Raw genomic sequence first — 23,105 nt, 5'->3', positions numbered from 1 at the left:
ACACGCACACGCACACCCGCACGCACACACACACACGCACACACATGCACACACACACACACGCGCGCGCACACACGCACGCACGCACACACACACACACAAACGCACACACTCAACCGCAGGTCCCATTCGGAAGACCCTCCACCTTCACTAAGTTACATAATGCAGGGATTAACTTGTACTATTTTATGGGCCCCGACAGTCCAAACCATGAAAGCTATTTTTAGGCCCGGACCCCAATATAATATCAACACATTATCTGGTATATAATGGCTGAATTAACAGCGATATGTGCACCGGGGGCCCCTCATAAGAACACTAACACACAGGCCCTTTCAACGCTTTGTGACCAGCACCCTTTTTTAAACCCTATTAAGTATTGCACTTCATCTTAAAGGACAACCGACGATTCCGGACAAGTTGTGTCCATAATTTGTAAAATGGCTTGAAATGACTTCTACTGAGCGTATTTTACAAAGATTCCACCGCATATAGCTATATTATACGTTTTAAGACTCACGCTGAATATTCAGGAAGTCTTGTTTTTGAGTTGGTGACAATTCCTGACGTGACGTCACGGAAGGAACACCCCTGACCGAGAGAGGACAGCTAATCACAAAGGTAAATAAAACGACTTTATTATACTGTATAATACAGTTTATTTCTTTAATTACAATACAATAGCACATTTATTACCTATAAAATAAGGCATATTTGGTTTAGTTTTAAGGCTTAGTTAGCAGAAAATTATGTTTTATAATTATTATTATTATATACCAGATAATGTGTTGATATTATATTGGGGTCCGGGCCTAAAAATAGCTTTCATGGTTTGGACTGTCCTGGAAACCGATTATTCTAATTTTTAATGGTTTCTTATGGGAAATTAATGTTTGGAAGACACACTTTTCGCCTTACACACACTTTCTTTGTAAGCAGAGGTATCACTGTATTTTTTCATTACAAAAATCACTCGATGATCAGCATGATCAATCTAGTTTGTGCTAGTTTTATACAGTTTCAGACTGGCATGAATCAGATGGACATCACACGCACACACACACACACACACACACACACACACACACACACACACACACACACTCACACAAACGCACAAATGCCAGGCATTTCTATACACTTGAGTTTGTTTGAACTACAGTAGTTGCCGTCACATTCCACAAGCCTATTATTATGAGTTTCTGGTCATTACAACTGGACAGTCAGGAAGCACTAATTGTGTTGCAGTACAATACATTGCGCACACACACACTCACACACACACACACACACGAATGCAGACGAGCACACACACACACACACACATACACACAAAAAAGTCGCAAAGCAGTACGCTATTGCCATAGAGAGGATGTTTCTCTTGCACTCTAGCCACACGACTGTACTTCTTGTACAACACATACTGAGAGGGCAGTTCCGCTTCATCACAGGCGACTAATTGCAGCTCAGCATGTTGCCATCACCGTAAGAACCAGACTCCAATGGTCATCAGCCCACAGGTATTTGTGGGCACTTATTTTAAGCACACAGGATCACTAGTCCCTACCTAAGCGTGACATTTTTGTGATAAGAAGGCCCAAGAAAAGTTCGATAGAAGAGTCTATCTGGTTTTTTATGCAAGGAGAATCAACATTCTGAAATATAAATTGGTCCCTGTGGCCCATGTCCATCTCATGCTGTAGACTTGGGCCTCCTGGCTCCTTAACTAAAGTCAACAGTCTCAAATTTTGGTCTTAAACTGGACAGTGATTTTAAACTTGATTGACAAATTGGTGCTGTCGTTAAATCCAGCTTCGTCCATTTTAGACAACTGGCTAAAATAAAATCTCTCCTTTCTCATGAGCACCTTGAAGCAGTAATTCATGCCTTTGTCACATCTCGGCTCGATGACTGTAATGCGCTTTACTTTGGAGTCAACCAATCCACCATGAAGCGTCTCCAGCTGGTCTAGAATGCTGCTGCTCGGCTCTTGACTGGTACTCTTAAGAGGGAGCACATAACTCCTACTCTGGCCCCTTCACTGGCTCCCTAAAAATTTCCCACTGGCACCCGTCACTTATACTCTTTGGCTTTCTACTCAGCGTGATTCCGACTTTGGCTTTACTCCCCGGTGCTTTCTACTATCTTTGTGACTACTTTATTTCCTGTATATGAAGGTTGTCCATGTTAAGCGCTTAGTTACAGCTTCAGCTGTTGTTAAAGCGCTATATAAATCAATATGCATTGTATTGTATTGTATAAATTAATTGATGAGTCCGCCCCAAAATTTTAACTCCCTTGTGGTGATCCTGGAACAAAAAAAAACTGTTTAAAATGTTTAAACATTTAACTGCCTCTGTCATACTTGTGTCTTTTGGTGAGAAGATTAGATTAAATATATAAAGAAAATTTGTTGGACTCGTTTATGTAAAAATAGCCGATTTTAAATTTCAGCATTGGGCCCCTTCCACAGAAATGAGTCAACCTTGCTTTTTGTTTTATTAGCATGACTAAAATTATTTGACATGATATTTGGTGTTTTGGCTCACTGTGATTACGTATCACAATTCAAAATTTATGACGCATTGAATTGCCTGCGATGTTGACAAAAAAGAAAAAAAAACCAGAAACTTGGGGCACCCTGTACTGTACATCATGGGTGTCAGTCATTTTTTTTGCCGCGGGCCATATTGTAGTTATGGTTTCCTCTCGAGGGCCGTTATGAATTTGGGGAAGTCATTAGAATGTTTAATCCCCTCCTCATATTACATATTGAGCACACAACAAATTAACAATGTTAAAATGAATGTCTAAATTTTAACCGTCAAATTTGGTCTAGCTGAGGTATATGAGACATAATGGTTTCTTCTCTGACCTCATTTTTTAATATAATCACGTGTGCTTCTAAATACCAGCAAAGATGAATTTAAGTAGGTTGAAAATCTACAAAATCATTAATAACCAGTTTTTTTGAGGGGGAGGGGTACATTAAAAACAACATCGTTTTTGAAAACAACATCACAACCATTTTCTAAGCTTTCTAATGTACTTTTGCATGTTTGAAATGTGGTTTATTTAAAAAAAAATATATCTCTCTGTCTCTTTTCTCTTTTTTACCTGCAATGTTTGGCATCCATTTCAAATGTTTAGTAGCCTGCTGAGCTGGCGTTGCCATCCTCATAATGGCCGTCCCATTTGGCTCTGTTGACACCTTGCTGCTTTGTCTAATGTTGATGAGAAATTAATAGCAGTTGCTGGCTCCTACGCACACAAAATAATAATTACATGTCAATTTCTACAACCAAAGATAGGCACGTGTGGGTCGATGTGTGTCACAGTTTGCTGTGCGCATGTCTATTGTGTTTGTGGTAAAAAGACAGCGTGGCTGTGTGGCTGGCTCCTTAATGAAGAAATCACTTCAGCCCCTATGTCAGTGCATTCTTAATACTGGCCACAAGAGGGAGACGGTAATGGTTTGACAGCTAAAACACTTCTCCGTGAGGAAACTAATTCAGTGTAATAATAATAATAATAATAATAATAATAATAATAATAATAATAATAATAATAATAATAATAATAATAATAATAAAAGTAAAAGTAAAAGTATGTGATGTAAAAGTAATTGATTTCAAGTGCCTTTCGACGCTCTCAAGGACACTTTACAATATATACATAAATAAAACCACAGAAGAAATTATAAATAAGAACAAGAGCTCAAACTATCCAGAGTAGAACTATAAATTGCGTTATTTCCTACAATGTCAGTCTTATTAGGGATAAGAGTGAATTTTAACATGTCCAAGCAGATTTTGGGGCAAGCGGCAAGACTCTCTCTCTTGTGATTGCACAAGCGTGTACAGTACTGTACGTACACCCAATTACTGTATGTTTGAGGACGCAGGTGTTTTCGGTTTACCAATCAAATTCAAACTCCTCTTAAAGGGGAGTGGCCATTTCTATTTCTCGTAGACTTTCCCTGACATTGATGTAATGTATTTTTAAAGCAGAAGTCATGGTCAAGCAGCTTGCACAGTGTTAGAGCGATCTCATTGTTTAAAGCTACCAGTAAAGAGGAAGGGCTTATCGCAAAACGTGACTATTTTAACAGGGGTGTTAATACTTTTTCTATCCACTCCAAATATGCTCCACCACATAATTTTTTTCAGCCCGCGAAAGCAAATAAAACTTGTAAAATTCCATGATGCTTGCTAAAATCTGAACCCAAATTTCATATTTTTGGATGTAAACCACAATAACAGTCATTATTCTTGACTTGAGATTTGAAAAATAGTTATTCATTAATGATTTGGTTCATGGATAAATTGTGAATAATACAATTAAAAAAACACTAAACAATAAATTTTATCTACTTGATTAAATAATAACATGATGAAAAAGAAATTATTTATTGCTAACATTTTAAAGTATTTTAATACAGCGAAATAATTGACCGAAATGTACATTTTACCTTTTTTTCTCCAAACACTTTTTTATGCAGGTCAAATCGTAGTTCCCATTTCCCTTGGGTGCCTGTTATAACTCTGAAACCATACAAAGAAGTCAAGATGGTTTTATTCCATTGTAGCGGAATTAAATGGCTTATTCGACTATGTATTCTTTAAAGGGCAACCGACGTCACTTTTTTGTTTTTTAACTGACATCAGAAAAACGTTTTATAGCATCTAAAATACCCAAAACACGCAGTATGATATTTTTAGTCAAATGCAAAACACCAATAAAAATGACTTAAAGTGTCCAAAATCTGCCAGAAAATTAAGCTGTGAATTGGGCATTTTCAGAAAGTCCCGCCCCAAGTTCGTGACGTCACGCCAAGACGTCTTGCATTGCTGGAGAATAAAAACAATGGCTTCAGATTCGGATAATATGCTTTCTTGTTACACATCCAGTTATGAATATGATTCAAATAGTTCTGAAGCGGAAAGCATACATGTTTGAAATCGATTAAAGAATTTATTCTGTGTCATTTTGAGGCAAACGGGCGGGGGGGAATGTCTCACCCAAAAAGAGGCAAGAAAATGGCCACCGAGCTGTGAGGAATGAATCAGCCCGTTTCCACAGGCTGATACATTCCTTCCATGGAGCTTGGACTCCCTCTGCTGGCGGCTTTTGGATGTAACACAAGGGTTTAAAAAAAAAACAGTACAGCAAAATACATTGACGTGATGGAAAGACGCTACAATGCGTCTTTTTTACGGTCAGGAGGTGGTCCTTTTCTGACGTCACGTGAGAACTCGTCACCAACTCAAAAACAAGACTTCCTGAATGTTCAGCGTGAGTCTTAAAACGTAAAATAAAGTCTCATTATATCGATATCGGTTATATCGATAGTACCGCTTATTACGATACTATTTCTATGAACGCAAGGAGAAAATTACATGCGCGCAGGGTCGGATATATCGATAGTCCCGGTTATATCGATATTTTTCAGACTCCCGAGAATATTGATATAACGAGACTTTACTGTATAGCTATATGCGGTGGAATCTTATTAAAATACACCCAGTAGAAGTCATTTGAAGCCATTTTACAAATTATGGACACAACTTGTCCGAAGACGTCGGTTGTCCTTTAACTTATTGTGATGATGATTTGAAAAGAAGTTGCTTGCAATATCTCTCTTGTTTATTACAGATGAAAATTTGAAAATGTTACAGATTTTTGCAAGCATTATTGAAGTGGAAGTTGTACATACGCAGTAAGTGGAAGTTTGATTTGCTATCCTGGGCCATATAAATGCGGTTCAATATGTGTGTGTGTGTGTGTGTGTGTGTGTGTGTGTGTGTGTGTGTGTGTGTGTGTGTGTGTGTGTGTGTGTGTGTGTGTGTGTGTGTGTGTGTGTGTGTGTGTGTGTGTGTGCGTGCGTGTGTGTGTGTGTGTGTGCGTGTGTGCATGTGAAGGCCAGAAGTTCACTCTTTTGTGTATGTGCATGCATGTGTGTTTCTCCACCCATCTCGCTCCCCCTCCTGCACCTCCCTATGCTTTATCCCATCCCTCCTTCGCTCAGGGAGCACACTGGAGCAGCGTGCATGCCAGAGAGCCAAACAGCATTTGTGTGGCACATGTGGAGCCCCAACCCCACTCTGCTGCTGGCCTGGCCTCAGCGGAGGAGAGACTAAAACGAGCATCATAAGGAGGAGAGGCCAAGAGGAGGAAAACATCCCCAAAACGCAGTGAGGGCGTCGAATGAGGAGGAGAAGAGGAGCCCTGAGGGCATTGGATAGGCACAATCCAGGAGTGAGTAGCACTGATTGTTATACTTTTTATTTTACACATTGAAATATTCCCCAGTGGATGGAGAGATTATTTTCTAATAACATTTTAAATGTCATTAAAAATAGTGACTATGACATTTTTTTCTTTTACAAAGCAGCCATTGGTTGAATGTCTATGTTTTTACACATTTATTTCACCACTGAACCTATTGTGGACACATAAAAACACTTCAGTTAGTATGGCTGAGCAGTTGAAAGTTTGTTTAAAATGATTTAATTCATTATGTAACTTGGTAATGACTGTGTTTGTTATCCTTGAACTTTAATTGCTCTATGTACCTGAAATAACAAAAAAAAAGTTGTTGCTAGAAACTAATGGTTTCTGTAAGGTCAGAGGGGCAACTATCTTTTCTCAACGTGTGGTACGCGGGCGCCCTCTCGTGGTAGGAGGTACAAAGAAAAAAAATCAATCTTGAAAATACTGTAGAGTGGCTCATTTTCTTTTCATCCAGTTCAGTACAATTAATGTGCGCACTTGTGTACAATGCATTTATTTTTAGTTTTACAAGATTTATTGAGGTCATTTTGTCTCACACTTTAAGATGTAAAAAAATTCCCCTATGTTGTTAATTCTAATTGCGCATCATTTCACACTGTTTTACTCTAATAGGATACATACTTTCAAGGAATAAAATCTCTGTCTTCTCTTTTTATTTACACATATATGCAGTGTTTGAAACTACACAAAAAGTTACCGGACACCAGGGCAGAAAACTCTGAAAAGTTGCCTTCCCGGCCATAAAGTTGCCTGCCCGATTTTTCACAACTTGAAACACAATAAGACGACAAAAAAAAAAAAAAAACATAGTTGCAAAGTATTAATGATTGATAATCAGAATATATAACAGAACAACACTTTAAAATGAAGTAATTGATGTACCTACCACAAATGCTCCCTTGCTTAATTTGTTGTAAATATCATTTGCTGATGATTTTGCTCCAGTTGTCGTTTGTCCATACACTTCTCGGCCGGTTGCACAGTGCAATATTTGCGTTGCGTCGTCTGCTGCAAGCCACGTAAACTCCTCTTTCCACGATGCTCTCAATGTACGTTGACGTTTTGTAGCGTCATAAGTTTTGTTAGCTTCTCTTTAGTCTCTCTTCTTGGGCTGAGGTTTTGGCTTCATTCCTAACCACTTATGCATTTTTCTTGTGTTCTCTGTGTGTCTACTTTTGAAAATGATATGCAAATGCATGACTTGATAACACTCGGGAAAGTCCGGGCGCAAAGTTATTCGATGCAGGCTTCTGATTGGCCGCCGAGTATGTCAGTTGCCAAACAAACCGAAATTAAAAATTGCCAAACGAACCGAAATTTCAAACCGAATGAATATTTCGAAATCGGAATAAAGCAAACGTTTGATTTGGGAAAAAAAATCTCTCGTTTTTTTGTGTTTTTTTTTTTTTCTGGAAAAAGTTGTCAGCCACCCAGGCTTAGAGGTTCTAGAAGTTGTACGCCCGGCGTAAAAGTTACAAAAAGTTATTTCAAACACTGATATATGCCAACAGTGTTTATTTAACTTTATTATAACTGTGTTTTTTGGAGAGCCCCAAATTATTTAGGTGGTACTGTACTTGGTATAAAATGTTGGAGAATAACCATCTAAAATTATGTCACTTATGTTAACTGTACTGTCGTTATTAAAATCACCTTTTAAAAAAAGTCACTAAAACGGACAAGAGTGCGACTCGTGTTTTGCTTGTGTCAGGATTGAAAAGCCATTTCAAAGTCTTGTCAGTGATTTATTTATAAAGACTTCTAAAATTATCAACAACATGGCCTTAGCAAGTGAAGTGAGACAAGGTGGATAAAGTACAATTCCTGGCAATGTTTTTTTTCCCTCTACACTCTCGTCATCCTCATCCCCTCTGACAGTGGCAGCTCCAGACTTACTGGACCCCAAAGCGGCCACTCACAACACCAAGCCCCGCCTCTCCTTCTCCACAAAGTCCATCACGCTGACTCCACGAGAGGAGAGCGAGGTGGGAGGCCACCAAATCGCCATCATGATTTCATTCGTTACCTTCTTTCCGATGCACGTGTTGGTTGAATGACCAGCTGATGTCTTACAGGTGGTTGCCACGGTGATGAAACGGAAGACGGTGACTGCCATATTTCTTTTGATTGTCTTCTATCTGGTGATGGGAGCGGCCGTTTTCAGGTCCCTGGAACAGCCTCATGAGAGGTAAAAAAAAACATTAAAAATCAACATGCTCAAATGCATTAATATGTTTGTGCTATTAATTTGAACTATTGGCCCACGATCACACTGAATAATTTTATCTATCCATCGTTCCATCTATCTCTCTCTGTTTATTTCTTTATTTTTTAAATTCTCAGTATGGTATGGTACTTTTTCAAGAACTTAGAATTTTTGAATTCATCTTGCATTTTTGTTAAAATCTGAGTAATAGGTTGCCGTAGAACTTTGCTCTTTCCAAGAAGTCTCATAACCTTTGAGAATGGGTTAGGATATCTCAGAACTGTTTTCCACAAAATTTGTGAAAAAGGAGAGGTACTTAAAAATGAACATTCAGTGACATAATTTTCCCTCCAACTACCACAGTCAAAATACAGAGAGTATTAATCGTTGTAGCAGTATTCGTGTCCTTGCTATCCATATCCATTCCTGAAATTTGCAGTCATTTCAAATACTGACACTTCAACACAGGCACTTTGCATAGTTTTGAGGTTGAGCAAAATAAATCACATATTCTCCAACGATTAAACAAATTACATAACAATTGGATTTGGTAGCCCACAAGTGTCGATGCAAGCGAATGAGGTGACAAGTTGTGACAAATGCCGCCACCTTCTTTCTCCATCAGTGCCCAACGCTTGGCCATCTTGACTCAGAAGTTGGACTTTCTGGCCAAACACTCCTGCGTCAACCACAGTCATCTGGAGGATCTGGTTAAGGTGAAATAGATTGATATGTGACGATATGCATTGGATACAACATTTTTACTATTCAAATATGAGATGTGATATGAAAAACAATCACTTCAAAAGTGTTTCCACCATTAATGTAACCTCTAATCTTTACAATTCAATGAGAAAAAAAGTTGAATGATAATTCGGTACACTGGTAGTGTCTCTGATGTTATTTTTTTTCCTCTCTTGAAAATATATATATATATTTTTTCCTCCAATCGATTGTAGTTACTTTAAGTGTGGGTGAAGTTTTTAACTGGTTTTATATCGGTGTCATTTCCTGAGATCACAGTAAACAACAGAACAAAATGTGCCGACTTCTAATTCTATGTCCACTCTGTGTTGTTGCCGGAGTTTTCTCAGCACCCTGGACAGCGCATTTTCATTCAATCTTGGAAGGAAAAAACGCCAATTTATCCAGGGTTTCAGATTTTAGACAATTTAAAAAAACTTCTTCAGCCTCTTGCAGGTGTAAAAATAAGTTATGACCTGAACAGTGGAATTAAAAAAAAAAATAACAACGTAAGACATCAGCTGGTCATTCAACCAACACGTGCATCGGAAAGAAGGTAACGAATGAAATCATGATGGCGATTTGGTGGCCTCCCACCTCGCTCTCCTCTCGTGGAGTCAGCGTGATGGACTTTGTGGAGAAGGAGAGGCGGGGCTTGGTGTTGTGAGTGGCCGCTTTGGGGTCCAGTAAGTCTGGAGCTGCCACTGTCAGACTGAGAGCTTACACAGACGAACTCATTTAAGAGCATTCTCAATGCATTTTTAGGATACATTTACTTCTTTTTTATGTATTTATGTATGTATTTGTTTATTTGTTTACAGAATTTATTTATGAGAGTTCAAGTTTCATTTGCCTCTCCTTGTTCCTCCAGCAAGTTGTGGCAGCCATCCGCTCAGGAGTGAACCCTGCCGGCACGCTCACCAATCCCAGCAGCCTGTGGGACCTGAGCTCCGCCTTCTTTTTCGCCGGGACTGTCATCACCACCATTGGTAGGATCACACGCACGAACACGCACACACATAAACGATGTGTGATTCGTGTACACGTGAGTGTGGTTTTGCATGTTTTTTTCATCAATTTAACTGGCGCAGTTAAAATGCTTCTAATGAAGTGACAAAACTGAGTTTCTTACATGATGACATGTCAGATTGCCATCCATCATGGTTGAAGTCTAAATATTGAACTGTGCTAGACACATGTAGCGTGTGTGTGTGTGTGTGTGTGTGTGTGTGTGTGTGTGTGTGTGTGTGTGTGTGTGTGTGTGTGTGTGTGTGTGTGTGTGTGTGTGTGTGTGTGTGTGTGTGTGTGTGTGTGTGTGTGCACTCCCCAACTGGGCTGTTATGTAACACTTTAAGGTTGTTGCTTTTGTCATCGATCTTACATCTGCCTCCTGCAAGTAATCAAACTAGTCCACCTTGGCGCTCTGGCGACCATACGTTTCGTCTTTGTGTGTGTACACGATATGCTTTTAGTCCCTGCTGTCACCCCATGCTATTCTCTGTGAACTCTTCAGTTTTCTTTTGCGGCTGCTGATTGCAATGCAATTACGACATGTCAATGTAATTACGACATTGCAAGGACAATGACGGTTGTTCCACTTATTGACTCGCTTCCTCCACTTTCGTTCGTTTTCATTGAAGGACATTTGGCGCAAACGTCTGCCGCCACCGTTTCAATGTGTAGTTGCTGATTTTTTTGAATGTGTCTGAATGTTGTAATTTGCTGTATATCCAAGAATGAGTACATCAGAAGTTGAGGATGAACCATTTAAAAAAAGGACATTTGATTGAGCATTTATTCTATATCTTGCCACTCCTGTAAATTAAGATGGTTCTGAAATTTTTTTATGTTTCCTGTCGACACAATATTTTTTTTTGTGCTATCCGTTGTTCTTCATGTTGTGGGCTGAAATGCATCTGTATTATTTTTACAGTTTGTCTATAAAGACTGGCGGGAAAAAAATAAGCGCTTTAAATGCTATAAAAACCTACCTGTGTTTTTCAGAATCAGAATTGTTTCCGGTACAACACGCTGCACTGGTATCATCATAAAAAATACATTACAAATAAGTATGGAGGACACTAATAAAGACTAATCTAATCTAATCCCTTAATGTCAGTGGTACCTCTCAGGAACAGCTGTGAGACAATTTGCCAAGTAGTATGCCACAATTATTATAATGAGATGCTGTTCCACAGGATTGTGCAAAATTGCCAAGAGGCACTACACAGTTAGATTTGGGTTACTGTTTAGAGAGTTAATGGCTTGGGGGAAGAAGCTGTTTAAATGTCTGCTGGATTTGGTGCGCATGGATCGGTAGCGCCTGCCTGAGGGGAGTGGCTGGAAAAGGTGGTGGGCATGGTGCGGAGGGTCCGGCCAGATATTGTGTTCCCTTGTCTTGATTCTTGCAGCGTGCAAGACCTCAAGAGTGGGTAGGGCAGTGCCAATGATTTTGTTCCGCCGTCCTAACTGTCCGTTGAAGTCGGATTTTGTCCATTTTATGGCGGCCCTGAACCAGAGTATTTGTTAATCCCTCTTGCATTTTTGTGAAAAAATACAACCAGTTCAAAACTTTATCCACACCTAAAGTGACCTTTAGCAACTACAATCGATTGGGGAAAATGTATATATTGTACTATATTTTCAAACAGAGTATTTCTGTACTGCGTATTTCACATAACACCTGTTCTAATGTATCGTGAGCCAAAATTACTGGAATATAAGGCGCACCGTCAATGAATGAACATTTTTGCATCCAATGTGCCATATGCAAGGCGCATTGGATTTCAAATGGAGGTGCATGGTCAGATTTTGATAAAAACAATTAAGACTTTTGGGTGTGTCTTATGTTGCGAAAAATACGGTACTCGTGGGCATTTTGGTGCTCATGATAGGGTCATGTGACATGATATCAGTCTATTGTTTCAAGTGTCACGTTGGTATTGTGCAGACGTCAAGTAGGACACAGTTACGCCTCATTGGTTGTCCTCCTATGATTCCCAAGTTGTCCTACACTTGTGTAGAAAAGACATGACACAAAAAACACGTTGATAGAGAATAGATAGAATAGAAGTATATTTTCATGCTTGGAAGGCCCACAATGGAAGCACAGAAGGTGCCTGAGGTGAATAAACACAGCCTGTTAAACTGTCATCTTAATGAAGGAGATCTGGCCTTTGACTAATTTATGATTTAGTAAACTCATTCACAGGAAGAAGTCATTAGCCAGGTTACAAATGTATCAGTTTATAGAAAGGCAACCAATTAAAAATCTATGTTCTGTTGTTTTATAGTTGTTGGTGCTTGGGACGTCCATGGGTGTTGTATTCAAATCAAGAAAACTACGTTCGACTAATGTCTCACTTAAATTTGCATCTACTCTCAATAAATAGCTTGGCAGAGGGCTGCAGAAGTTGGGCTTCGGTCATGAATGGCTGTGTCCCCTGCCGGCAGTAAAAGACAATCTTCCTGTTTGAGCCTTTGTTCACAGTGTCTGACCAAAAATCTCTGACACACGTCCATGCATTGGTAACAACTACCTTGTTGGAGGTATCAGTTAAACGTAGTCCAAAGTCTACTCTCCGTTTTCTGTGCAGGCTTCGGGAATATCTCACCTCACACAGAGGGCGGGAGAATCTTTTGCATCGTCTACGCTCTGCTGGGCATCCCACTCTTCGGTTTCCTTCTGGCCGGCGTAGGCGACCAGCTGGGTACCATCTTTGCAAAGATCATCGCTAGAGTGGAGAAGATGTTTGTGGTGAGTGCAGGTGAACAAGCTTACGCCAATAACAGTCTGCACATGTCGACAAAAGGTGCTTTAAATAATTTACTCAAAAGCACTCCGGACAGCAATGCTATCACGTCACGCCAAGGCTTTTCAGTTACCAGACGGACGATTTTGATATTTGGCTAAACGCGATTCCGGCTTTCCTGTAATGGAATTTGCATGTGCTTGTGTGAGTTTCCTGCGGCTACTTCAGTTTCACCACACGCTCCCAAAACATGTGTGATTGTCATATGAATTCAAATCTATTAGCATAACGTGTGCTTGCGCTCACCATGTGTGCGCTCCGTGCAGCACTGGGACATCAGCCAGACGAAGATCCGAGTCATATCTACGTTGCTGTTTGTTCTCTTTGGCTGCTTGCTCTTCGTGGCGCTGCCGGCGGCCATCTTTCAACACATTGAGGGCTGGTCAGCGCTCGAGTCGCTTTACTTTGTGGTCATCACTTTGACCACCATCGGCTTCGGGGACTTTGTTGCAGGTAAAACGAGTTCAAAACAACGAGGCTGAGAAAAAAAGACTTTGTGCTTGGCTCATGTGTGGTTCTGTGAATGTTTTTACCTCTGCTTCCAGGGGGGTCAGAAATCGAGTACTTGGACTACTACAAACCAGTAGTTTGGTTCTGGATTTTGATTGGATTGGCCTACTTTGCCGCCATCCTCAGCATGATTGGAGACTGGTTAAGAGTCATTTCGAGGAGGACCAAAGAAGAGGTTTAGTTCTCATTATTTTCAACACACATGTGCTGTGCAGGGTAAAATGGTCCACCTCACAATTGTTGGGTTGAGGGTTTGAATCTCACCTGTGTGGAGATTGCATGTTTTCCCAACATTTGAATTGGTTTTCTCATATTAAAAAAAAGAAAAATGCATTTTAGGTTAATTGCATACTCAAAGTAATCTTGAAAGGACAACCGACGTCTCTGGACAAGTTGTGTCCATAATTTGTAAAATGGCTTCGAATGACTTTTACCGAGCGTATTTTACTAAGATTCCACCGCATATATCTATATTTTATGTTTTAAGACTCACGCTGAATATTCAGGAAGTCTTGTGTTTGAGTTGGTGACGAGTCCGTATGTGACGTCACTAAAGGAACGCCCCCTGACCGAAAAAAAGACATTGTAGCAGTCCTTCCATCACGTCAATGTATTTTGCTGTACTTGTTTGGTCTGAAAACCTCGTGTTGCACGTTTGCCGATCCAGTTCAGTGTTGACTCCTTCTTCTTGCTTCAAGTCAGCTGGGATGGGCTCCAGCTCAACTGGTATCTTAATGAGTGCTTATGCCCAACTTAGACTTGCCAGTAGCAGTAATATTTAGTGTCGAATTTTGAGAACCACTGACTGGGAGACAAAATACGTCTTTGATCAGTACAGTTGCCACATTGAAGCGTGTAGCCCGCACATGCGACTTTCGTCATCACTGTTATAGAATATTATGTGATATGATACACACTCTTCTCAGTGCAGTGACGTTTACTGTACATGAGCACTTGTTCGTTTCTAAGCGCGACGCCAGGTCCCAGCAGACTTTTGTCACCCTCCTAACTTTATTTCAATGATGAAATGTTTCTCTGATTCAATTGACTTTATGCAACTGAAATACACCTGCAGGGTATTAGTGTGAGTCTCTGCAGAGACGGTTTGCATAAAGTATGACCAAGGTCTCATCTGGACATGCATCCTGACTCATTGCTGCTCTAAATATAACACAATATATGAAAATGAGTGTAAATTTCCCCGGAAGGGAAATACCTTTCAAAGGAGTCCGAATATCAGATGAAGGTAGAAAGTTTTCTTGAATTCATATATTTGACCATAAATTGATGTTAGATTTAGATTTTGGGTTGGTAACAGTGGGGTTATTTAGCAATATATATATATATATATATATATAATTGGGAATCACTCCCAATCTCCTAAATATGATTGCCTAAATTCACTGTTTTTATATTTATTGCTTTTTTCCCCACCCCTGAAATTATTCTTAGGCTTCTGATTGGCTAAAATGATGTCACAATTAATGGTTCAAAATGAGAAAACCTTTAATCGTCCCACAATGGGGAAATTTAATAATAGTTAACCGTGCCCACTGCAGCCGCCGCATATATTTTGAAAGCTATGGTTTACTACAATACAATACTATACAAAAGAACAGTGGCGGGCCATGGATTTCATCGCTAGGCCTTCAGTAGTGCTACGTCTGAATGAATCCAGATTGAAAACAGTGTGGTGTGATTTACTACAAGTCCACTAGAGGCTACCATTCACCGGGAAATAGCTGACCGACCTTTCTTAATGATGTCCATTTTTTCTTGAAATGGTCTTTAACAGTAAATCTCCAACCAAATCCATTTCTTCTCCTCCTTCAGCCATTGTGGGTTGAAAAAACTGCTATTAAATCAACACACTATATTTGCTTATGCAGCTCGCTACCGATACAGTGTGCTAGCTCTGGCCAGTATGCTCTTGCAGAAAGTGATACTATGATTGACTGGTGACTAGCCAATCATAGTTTGCGAAAACTCTGACGGAATCTGATTGGTTAAAGCCAGACAATCGTTACAGCAACGGACTCATCCAAAACACATTTAATGACAGGGCCCACAGAACTGATTGTGAAGGCGTACATTTCTGACCCTGGTCACAAATGATGGCTAAAATGTGATTGCTGAAATTTGATAGGTTAAATTGATTGGATTGGATTTGCCTTTAATAGTCTCGCAGTGGAGAAATTTACATTTCACAGCAGCAAAGTTATGAAAGAAATGCAAGTAGAAAAGCAAAACACAGGTGCTGCTGGAAAGGCAGCCACTCTCGCGGCGCCGTCTTGAAGTCAAAACAACAAAAAAAAACACTAAATAACAAATAACATGACATCACAAAGACACAGAGAGACATTCATTCTTAAGCACTTTCTGTACCCTCTTTGTTACATAAAGCAGTTCCAGATGAAAGAGGAGAGGATCAAAGCGTCTCTTCACCAGTGGATCAGGGACATCATGGTGGAATGTGCACGTCGACTACAAGCTAAATGTTGAAAGAAAACACGCAGCTGTAGCATCCATTGACGAAAAGAGATTGTCTCACATCTCCTGTCCCACATAATTCAGCTTCAATTTTATCCCGCGACAGTTCCATATACGCATCGGCGCTCTGCGCTGACGCTCCTTCCTTCTTATCGCGGGCTCCTCAAGCCATGTATCCATCCAGCCGCAGACTGTCCAACAGCACCGACCTTCCACTGAACAAAGCGGGGCTGTGAAGATGCTGCCCATTACAGGCGCCAAAAACCACAATGTCCCCTTTGGTGTCCAGCGATGACAGTCGAATGGCTCCGACATTCCTCCCATTCAAAAACAGTACTGGCATATTCATGCTGCCGAAAAGGCGCAACCGCTCAGCACAGTCTCCTCCTTGATGAATGTCGTGGTCAAAAATGCTGAAAAACAATCCGTATCCGTTCCACACGACGCACAACAACACAAAGTGACAAAAGAAAACACAAAAACAAGACAAAAACAACAAAAAAAGCAAGGCTTATCAGAGCAAAATGCGAAATGCGAAGGTTTCTTCAGCCGTCATCTGCACTTCTTTGATGGTGTCAGATGTTTCTTAGATGCTTCTCATCTAAGAGGCTTCGTCAGTGAACATTTTTTTGCTGGTAGTTTTGGCCCTATATATATATTCAAACCATCTATTTTCTTTCGCTAAGATTTTAACCTCATTGTCGTCAAATGAGTGGTTGCTAGCTTTTAGGTGCATATGAACTTCCGATTGAGGCCCACTAGTATTATCCCTGCGATGTTGATAGTCTTTTTTTTGGAGAATTTGTGTAGTCTCCCCTATGTATTGCTCTTTACAATTTTCATTTTTACAATGTATTGAATAAACTACATTACTTTGTTTTTCATTTGGCAGCCTATCTTTTGGATCCACTAATTTTTGCCTCAAACTGTTTATCGGTTTGAAATTAGTAGGCATTTTGTGTTGCCAAAGGACTCTTTGTAGTTTTTCAGAAACTCCTGCAATGTAAGGTACTGCTACTCCTCTCCTTTTTGTATCTTCACAATTGTTGGTCTCATTCCCTATTCTTTCTTTCTGACATTTGTTAAATGACCACTGAGGGTACCCACAGTTTGTGAGTGCTCTCCTGATATGTTTTGACTCCCTTTCTCTACCTTCAATGCTAGTTGGTATTAGTTTAGCCCTATGCTGGAGGGTTCTGATAACTCCTAGTTTGTGTTGTAAACGGTGGTTAGAATCGAAAAGTAAGTATTGCTCAGTGTGCGTGGTCTTCCTAAAGACTTCTGTTTTTAGCGCTCTGACCTCTTTTATAATTACTTTGCAATCCAAAAAGGCTAGTTGGTTCTCTTTAATGTCCATGCGAGTAAATTTAATATTGATGTCTACCGAGTTGAGGTGATCTGTGAAGGATTGAATTTCTTGTTTTTTGAAGTACTACAGATGACGGCTGAAAAAACCTTCTCATCGATGGACCACTCCTGTACGACTGAGAGCTTACACGGACGTATTGGTTAAATGCTTAAATACACAAACACACATCTGGAAGCAGCGTAACAGATGAAAAGTAATGAAGCTCAAAATTATTTAATCAGAATTCATGGACAAAATATGATTAATATCAGTGTGTGGGTTTGCAGGCCTTGACGGTCCGCCACTGCAATCCAATCCAATGAAAACAACATTATGAATCCTTTGTGAGTGATGATAGAATTGTTTTCTCAGCAGTCATAGACATTGACTATGAGTAAGGCTCGCTGCATTTTTGTTGACTGAAAATCTGACTGCAGCTATCTTCTCCGTTAGGTGGGAGAGATCCGTGCCCACGCAGCCGAATGGACGGCCAACGTGTCAGCAGAGCTGAAGGAAACGCGCCGACGAGTGAGTGTGGAAATCTACGACAAATTCCAACGAGCCACTTCCATTAAACGTAAACTGTCATCCGAGCTCGGTTTCAGCCCCGCTGCAGAATTTGGGCTGCCGCGAAGGACGGTATCAGCCAATCACAGCGAGGAGCGCGAGAAGAACGACAAGGATGCGAGGTTACCGGGGCTGACGCCTCAGCTAAGCCGAAACTGCGGCTTATTTATGAACGGTCTGGACCTGGAAAGAGGCGATATGGCCATTGTTGAACATGTTAAGTGAAGGGCAGTTTGTTGGATCAGGACATGCTGGAAAATGTTGTGGATTTCTTCACAACGATGGACATCCAGGTTCTCCCGTACAGATTTTTAGGTTTTCCGGGCTGGGAATTTAATGTCAATCAACAATGGGAGCAACCACTCACTTCAAAGAAGAGAAACATTTAGTGGCAGAAGACACAAGTTGCTCATTCGAGAGAAGAAAAAAAGTTGGCACATTACAATAACAAATTCCTACTTTTGGTTTTCAGAAAAAATAATTCAAACCAAAGCCTCACAACTCACCGACTTGCAAAAGCACGATTCTTAAACGTGGCCGTTCATCATGGCAAGCGATAATGAAAGTGCGTAGTACAGCGTTACCAAAATGGCAACTGTAGCCATAATAAGCTAGCATTAGCACTGTTAAAAAGCAACGTGTATTTCTTTTATAATGGGGTGTTATTTTTACAGATAGTTATAGTTTTATGTTTTACTTTGGAGAATATAAAATCAATTAAATATCAAAAAGGTGCGAATATAAAATCAATTAAATAACAAAAAGGTGCAAAATGTAACTTTTCTGCTAATTGCTAATTCCATGTTGCTTCTTAATCTTAGGTGCCTATGTTCTTCTTCTATTTCCTCGTCTTGTTGGTTTATTTGTGTTTTTGTCAAGAGGTGGATATTCAGACATAGTTTCAGAAAACCTCCCAAAACTCTTGGGAACATGTCAGCGTTTGGGGATGGTGCTGGTGGATGTTTGAGGTGAAGACGCTTGGGTTAGGTGTTAGGTTAGAAATATCACAAGCTAATATTAGCGTTAACAGTTACATTTAATCTTTGAACAATTTTGAACGGAATTAATCTATTTCCTTCAGGAGTGAATGACAAATGTTTGATACCTCGTTAGTCAAGGATTCTGTCAGTTTGTGGGAGATTTTTAAAAGTCAAATAAGGCAATTAATATTTTATTCATGTACAAGTACTGTCAGGACATACTGATAGTTTAAACAAATATGACGAAAATGCTTTTTATGTTTGTTTAATACTTTTTTTCCATTGTAAACTCAGGGGGAGTTAAGTCAAGGGTTAGGAAAGGAGAAAGTGATAAAAAAAAGGTTTTCTTAAAATATCATACCCCTTTGCAAAAAAATAGGACTTTTACTGTCATAATGCCTCTAAACGCCTTTTGATGAGTATTCAGGTTCGGGGATTATCCTTTTTTTCAAGTGACTTAGTGGTAGAATTTTTGCACCGACCACCATATGTATGATTGGCTGAAGTGTATGGCACTTGCTGAAATTAAACAATATTTTATAAAATGAGTTGTTGATGGGCTCAAAAGCTAGAACTTGCTAAGCCCCAGTTTGAGACCCAATGCCTTCATTTGCTTCCGAACAGCATCTGAAGGTAGTTTGAAAAGGAAAAATGAATAATTTGGGCATTTTATGGTTGTTTTTATTTTAACTATGATCATTTTGAGAGTTTCGTTAATGTTTTTTCTAAAGGTGTTTTTGTCGCTAACAGCTGTAGACTGTCATAATCAGAAAGACAACGTTTTGGACGCAGTCACAATTTCAGAATAACAATGTGGAATAACCTTTTGGGATTTTTGTTGTCATGCCAACACACCCGGGACTGATATTCATTATCAATCTCTCCGCTGAGCTGGAAATGAGACTGCAGAGCATGCACAAGGCACTTGGACAAATAATTAAAGCGTCACGGTGCCTTAAAAGTTGTTCATTTTGCTGAAATGTCAAATACAAGCCTCAGACGTTAACCTTTGTGCGGGGGGGGGGGGGGGGCGACTTCCCTGTCGCTGACTTTAATCATCCTGAGGTGGTTTCACACTAACGGGGTCAAAAATACACAAACGGGAGGGAGGCCTCCTCCACCTGCAGTTGAAATGCACTTTGATTAGTTTTTTTTTTACAGCAACAGCACGTAACCACATGCTCAAGTTTTCTCGGCTATGCAGTCCATCCTGTTACTGTTATTTACGTTTCTGATTTAGTTTAACACACTTTTGCCTGTGTGCTATGTTACGATAACAAACCGTTTTCCTCAGCGCGCAAATAGAAGAAACCACAAGGCTTGTTACAAATAAGGTTGATATTTTTATGTTTTACAGTTTACAACTGTATGAAGGATTATTATAGACCCGTTGAATGTTAAAAATGTTTTTTTTAAATTACACAAAAAGTTCATAAGGTTTCTTTTCTTTGTATTGTGACTGTTTTTTTCTCCATGTAAAACCTGACAATATGAATTTAATTGGAGATATTTTTTTTATTTTAATCATCTAGGTCTTATTCAATTTCTTTGTTGTTCTAGGTTAATTTTGTTTTTTGCTTTAAGTTAGAGCTCACAATTGTCTTCACGTAATATTAGTTTATTTCAAAACATTCTGAAGCTTTTTTTAAAAAATTGTGTATTATCACTTTTTGCTTTAAAGAAATAAGTATGACTTTTTAATATTAGAGAGGGTAACTTTTAGGTGTCCTGCTTCTATTGCTGTGCAAAAAAATTTAACCAATGCGTTTTTTGAGAGTTGCGCCATATGTGCCCAATGTGTGTTTTACGATTACATGATGAATTTAATGTATTTTTCTACATAGCATGTCTTTTTAAAGCATACTTCTCCTACCTTTGAATGCCACACGAATGTCTTTTAGAGTGTAAATATCATATTTGTAACAGTACAAAATATAATTTAGTTCAGCTATAGTCATGTTTGCTGTCATCCTTTCCAGTGACGTAACAAAAAAGGCTTAGCCCGCTCCCTTGTTTAATTATCGCGAGACGTTCCTGTTGATGCATTTAAACACCCCCTTGAAGCTACGTCTCTTCATACCTGTGCTCTGACCGGCACAACAACTGGTCTACAGTTAGCCCTCTAACGAATCAGCTCATATCGCCTCCCCAACAGATGTTATTAAAGTTTTGCTAACCTGATTGTATTAGTTTAGGTGAGTATAATTTGCAATAAGATAAAGACAGTAAAGATTTTCAATTTTACATGCAGGAGTGTTCAACCCATCCCTTATCTTTTAAATGAAGTTGCAGGTTCCATTCTTTTCAACACATGCAGCAACACCTAAAACCAAGCAAGATTACTGCATGCAGGTTTTTGTCCTTTCAACACAAAGTCTTTGAATGAGACATCCCTGAGGGAGGTTAAATCTGACGTAAAACACCCAAAAGCTTTTACGGAGCTTTCTTCATGACCTTTGGTCTATTCTGGGTTCCTTAGATGCAGAGTCAGCTCTTTGCTGTTATTTAAAGGAAGAAAAGAAAAAGCCTGCAGTCTGTTTACGAATGTCTCAATTACTGCGTGTGCAATTGTTTCCAGTCACGCAGACCCCCCCCCCCCCAATATAAGTTAATAAAATTAAGGTTGACCAACAGATAATCTCTTGAGACCTTGTTACCAGTGGGGTAGATTGACAAAAAAAATCTTAGAAAAAAAAAACATGCAGATAAATTGAGCAGATAACTCGAGCAAATGACTCCCCCCAATTATTCCCCCCAATCCACAGAAGAAAAAAATAGCATACCCCCCAAAAAAAACAATTATTGTATTGTGGCTAATCACAAAATTACCTCTACACATAAATCTTTATTTAATCTCTTATCTATTACCATAAAAAATCATTAATAAAATAACGCATCGGCGAGTTTTTGGACATGGGCCTAAAGCAATCTCTTTAAAATTATGAGCATGTTTAAAGAAGAAAAAGAGGTGCGTTGGCTCAATTAGGATCTTACACACTGTTGTACGTCACGTTTGTCGTGTGACGGAATTTATTAAATTGGGCAAATGGGGGTCACACTCATACAAGTAATGTCACAACGGTGTTGTTTGAAGGTGAATGAAATGTTCTAGCAGGAGATCAAGTTCTTTCTGCAGCCTGGTGTCACTTCCTGACACCGACTGCTGCTTATACAGCGTTGCCAGCCAGAGAATGGCTCAATTCATGCATAGATACTCACACAAACACGTTCGGCAGTCGGTGCCAGTCAAAACAAAGCCCTTTTCCAGTGTGCTGGACCACAGTTGGTTCTGGCACCGCGGCTTCCGTCAACAGTATCCCCCCCGCCCTCTGAGGGGTGTGTGATAAGCTCATCTGACTATCTTCATTCCCATAACTGACAGTGCACTGATCTCAAGTGCTTTCAATCGCCTGACTGCCTTAATTGTGTGTTGCCAAGATTGGCTTAAAGCGGTCATGAGGTCATGCTGATCTCATCTGATACATCAATAGCCTTTATGTCTATAAGCAGAAAAGATCAATGGGCATTGATAAGAAGATGTCTGTCACATACTACACCCACATAAAAAACAAAAAACACAAGGCCGTCAAAAGAAGCACATATTGATTGTTACCCGTTTTGAGGCCTTATAAACAGAACTAACATTACTATACAGTATGCCTATTTTGCTTGATGCAGTGTTTATTTGCATATGTTTTGTCAACCGTGGACAGTAAATCAATTTCCTTTGTTAAAGATGAAGGTAACTACTCACGCATTTGTTTTGCTTGATCAGCCTACTAAATTCACAAACTGTCACCTGACTTCTATCATTTATAAGTCAAAATTAATTCACAACTGCTAAGAATAGAATGTCACTCCACATAGTCATTGTTGTGCTTGAGGCAAAGCACAGTACCATTAGAGCTGAATGGTGAGTATAGTTTTTGCTTTTTTGAATGTTGCTGTGCCGATGACCATTTTGTGTTTGGGAGCCTTTGACTGAGTGAGTTGCTTGTTCTGTAGCCACAAAGGGACATAAGTCTTCTTGTGCCGGTTCCAAGCCCGGATAAATACAGAGGGTTGTGTCAGGAAGGGCATCCGACGTAAAAGCTTGGCCAAAACAAACATTCGGATCAAACCTCTAAAGATGGAGGACACTGATTTGCTGTGGC

General features: G+C 39.7%; 1 protein-coding gene across 1 annotated transcript; it reads left to right on the top strand.

The window, feature by feature from the left end:
- Positions 1 to 6,052: 6,052 nt before the first annotated feature.
- Positions 6,053 to 20,891, top strand: LOC148900793 (potassium channel subfamily K member 2-like). The gene is made up of 9 exons (XM_088991330.1): positions 6,053 to 6,258; positions 8,173 to 8,279; positions 8,370 to 8,482; positions 9,126 to 9,216; positions 10,116 to 10,233; positions 12,841 to 13,001; positions 13,323 to 13,509; positions 13,602 to 13,741; positions 17,858 to 20,891. Coding segments are annotated over exons 1-9 (1,257 nt in total). The 5' UTR covers positions 6,053 to 6,257; the 3' UTR covers positions 18,197 to 20,891.
- The last annotated feature ends 2,214 nt before the right edge of the window (positions 20,892 to 23,105 follow it).

The sequence above is a fragment of the Hippocampus bargibanti genome, linkage group LG03 (genome assembly GCF_051943395.1).
Source record: "Hippocampus bargibanti isolate YZ-2025 linkage group LG03, ASM5194339v1, whole genome shotgun sequence".
NCBI classification, from domain to species: domain Eukaryota; kingdom Metazoa; phylum Chordata; class Actinopteri; order Syngnathiformes; family Syngnathidae; genus Hippocampus; species Hippocampus bargibanti.
Note: the sequence above shows the minus strand (reverse complement) of the source record. Positions and strands in the feature narration are given on the sequence as shown.

What these genes read in the sequence shown, in the direction of transcription:
- LOC148900793 (XM_088991330.1), top strand. An exon ending in CTCCACGAGAGGAGAGCGAG is followed by an intron (nt 8,280 to 8,369) that starts GTGGGAGGCCAC and finishes GATGTCTTACAG; the next exon opens with GTGGTTGCCACGGTGATGAA. An exon ending in CTTCGGGGACTTTGTTGCAG is followed by an intron (nt 13,510 to 13,601) that starts GTAAAACGAGTT and finishes CTCTGCTTCCAG; the next exon opens with GGGGGTCAGAAATCGAGTAC.